The sequence below is a fragment of the Glandiceps talaboti genome, chromosome 2, assembly GCF_964340395.1.
Source record: "Glandiceps talaboti chromosome 2, keGlaTala1.1, whole genome shotgun sequence".
Classification (NCBI taxonomy): domain Eukaryota; kingdom Metazoa; phylum Hemichordata; class Enteropneusta; family Spengelidae; genus Glandiceps; species Glandiceps talaboti.
The window spans coordinates 7,438,059-7,441,446 of record NC_135550.1 but is presented as its reverse complement, the minus strand read 5'-3'; the positions used below and the strand labels follow the sequence as shown (position 1 = coordinate 7,441,446).

General features: G+C 39.1%; 1 protein-coding gene across 1 annotated transcript; it reads right to left on the bottom strand.

The window, feature by feature from the left end:
* Positions 1–900: 900 nt before the first annotated feature.
* LOC144453754 (uncharacterized) lies at positions 901–3,108 on the bottom strand. The gene has a single exon (XM_078145097.1). The coding sequence runs from the start codon at positions 3,106–3,108 to the stop codon at positions 1,504–1,506; it is 1,605 nt and encodes a 534-aa protein (XP_078001223.1). The 3' UTR covers positions 901–1,503.
* Between the last annotated feature and the right edge of the window lie 280 nt (positions 3,109–3,388).

The following is a 3,388-nucleotide window of genomic DNA, read 5'->3' as shown; positions in this document are numbered from 1 at the left end:
TTTCAGAGATGATGCAAGAGTTAAGAATGGCTTCAATCTTGTGCTTTCATCTGATAATCAGGGGTCAACCTAGGATGTTATACAAATAGTGGGTTACACCCCTATACGTTCTATAAATTTATGAACAAAGTATAGTTAAGTTACAGGGGACAGTCCAAAACTTTATGATTTGGTGCTTGGTGACTAGTATATGCATTACTTTAGTGGCATACAATGTAGAAATGTATGTGTACTAACTGTACAACATTTCACAGAAAGCCTCACTGAGTACTATGGTTGCTAATTTGTGTGCTTTAACATCTGCATGAGATCATGCCATGCCACACTTCAGTGAATGACGTCTTCGGTAGAACAAGAGTGGTGAAAAACACCAAGTGCAATATACTTACTACAACAACGTTACAATCTGTTACAGTAACACAGAGACAGATTAGGAGTTGTATATCCCACTGTTACACAGACACAGTCTATAGATACATAGTGTCCGGGAGAGTTTCATGGGTGACTAAATTTGCTGCATAATAATTTAAATACACACAGAATATATTAGATGTAACTTTTCATCTGAAACTTTAGATAACCATGGCAACCAAGGTAAACAATGAAGATTAAGACTTGCCCCTTTTACATTTAAAAATATACAAACAGATGACCACATCATGTAGAAAGTGTCTTCTGTTATTTACATACATTAGTATATATTAGTCCAATATAATATGCAATGCCGAGATGAATGCACATGTAGTTTCTATAAGGTCGATATATCTGTCTCAGATTACAGATAAGATTTTTGGTCATAATATTGTGATCATAGATTTTGAAAGTAAGACTTTGTGAAACTTACATTTGTCATCAAAAATGACCAAACATTACAATATTTCAGTCAGAGCTAAGGTCAACAATAAATACTATGAATGAATCATAATCTACAGAGGCCAAAAGTGGATCCGTGAAAAAAAAAGCTCAACATTTTTTGACTACCGAATCTCAACACTAAGTCCATCCTACTATTTCACTTGCATCATACTGAATGCAGTGTTGTCTATGAACAGTACAGCACCCCATGCACAAATTTTGAGAGAAAAAGTTTTTGTCATCTCCAAATTCTAAATATTTGGATAATGTTAAGGAGTATCCTTAGTCTGTGAGGTACACAGTAATGGGGCACCCTCATACATCAGTCAACCTGTCCACAAGGGCTGGCCCGTGAGGGTGGAAGGAAGTGATGTATCTTACAGTCTATGCTACTGTCTGGTAATATGAGAAGAAAATTGAACTAGACTGCCGAAATGTGTGTTGTCTTCTATCAATATGGAAGGCAAACTCATTTACCATATAAGACTGCTAAAATCTGAGTTGAATTGTCCCCTGACCATATGGCTAACATTTCTATTGTTCACACACACACACACACACACACATACATATTTATCAAGACACTGCTAAAATCTATGTTGTCCCCTAGCAATATTGGTGGCTAAACCCATATTCACCAAAATGCTGCTAAAATCGGTGTTGTCCCCGAGCTATATGGGAGGCAAATTCATATTTATCAATACATTCATATGCACAAATATTACATTGAAATGGGGATTTAAGGCCATGGCACCCCATGTGAATTGTATACATGACATTGTCCGGAAAGATGATGTGACAGAAGGAACATCTCCACACATCATCTTGTGTTGAACTATCACGAACACGTCGCTTCCACTGAGATTCTGATGATATATTCAGAGGTTTGGTTGTCTGGCCAGACTTGGCCATAAGCACAGCCTTTGCGTTGTTGGTAACCAAAGTTCTCAGCAAACTGCTGCAAGTGGTTCCTTCCCTGCCTGATATTGGTAGCATATTACTCCAGTTGTCTCGTTTTTCTGATTCATTTGTTGTTGAGACTGTTGGACTTGTTGAGGGAGATGAATGCTGACTTTGGTTTGCATCTATTCTGTCTTCTGGTGAAGATAGACTGCTTCTTACTGACCCATTACCGCTATCTCTTGGAGAAACCGCATGGTTACTTGAATTTGCTGTAGTGGGAAGGGTACTTTGAGGTGAAGAGGAAGCTTCTCTTGTGGGTGAAGACATACTGTTGTATGCTGAATTTTGTAAAGACATAACACTTGAGATAACTGGTGTAGACACTACAAGATTAACACTGCTATTACCAGCCCTGATTTGATCCTCATCTTGTTCTTCTGTGCCCCGGTCCATTTGGCACTGCATATCTGGGTCATTTTGTGGAATTGAATCTGTCATAGGATTCTCACCATCTATCATATGGTGTTTGGAAGGGCTGTGCAAGTCCATCGGAGGAGTGACATGGCAAGTCAGTCTATGTTTCTCACATCTCAGATGCATGTCATACAGAGATGAACTGGACGTGGTAAACCTGCACGGCTCACAGGTGTACACAGTTCCATTCATCTGACCAACTGCGTTGCTACTGTGTCTGTTCCTGATGTGGGAAGCCAAAGCACCAGTACTGTAAAACTCATCCCCACAGTGCAAACATGTATGGAGATTCCGATGACTCTTCATGTGACTTGTCAAACTTTGGTGGGTTGAAAAGACGACATTACACACTGTGCATTTCGCTTGCTTGGTCTTGCCAGACAGATGTTTGATTCTTATATGGGCTTGTAGGTGGTCTTTACGATACGTAGAGTGTGCACAGAAAGCACATTTGAAGGGTTTGATACCACTATGCAAGATGGAATGCCTTTTCAGAGTCTGTTTCTTTGAGAAGGACCGGTTACAAATGTGACATCTGAAGCCTTTAACAACTGGTTCTGCACAATGATACTGTCCTCTATGGTGGTCTTCTAACTGATCGGCAATATAGCGATCATCACGAAACGTCAGATCATATATATAACACTTGGCTGATTCAAGATCTTGAGCTCCACCACCTTCAGTGTTTTCCAACGGTTTAGGACTGAGTGGCTCTTCCTTTATCGGTACTATACATTTGTCTATGTCACTGCTTAGTGGAAGATCAGATTCCAACGCTTTCCTCAATATCTTGTGTTTGTCTGCAATATCAGAGGTTGGCTTTTTCTTTGAAAGGTCCAAGTCTGCAGCAGACACTTCTTCTACTTCATCACCCATGATCTTCTAAATGTTATTGTTTTATCTCTCAACTGGCAATCTGTTGAATCAAGCAGAGTTAAAAACAATCAAATTTAATTCATCGTGGTAATTAACTTCTACTATTGCGATCAATGCAGACTGCTTTACAACAGAGAGAAAAGTTTGAAATCAGTTGCCTCAATATGAGTATGACATTTTCCCATAATACATCTGGGTTGGCTTTGGTGTATTCATATACGACAGGTATCTTTTTTCTTCTTTTTCCTGTGTCTTTGTGTAATGCCTTTGATATTCATTT

Excerpts from the sequence above, each read along its gene's own strand:
- LOC144453754 (XM_078145097.1), bottom strand. The coding sequence starts at position 3,108 with ATGGGTGATGAAGTAGAAGAAGTGTCTGCTGCAGACTTGGACCTTTCA.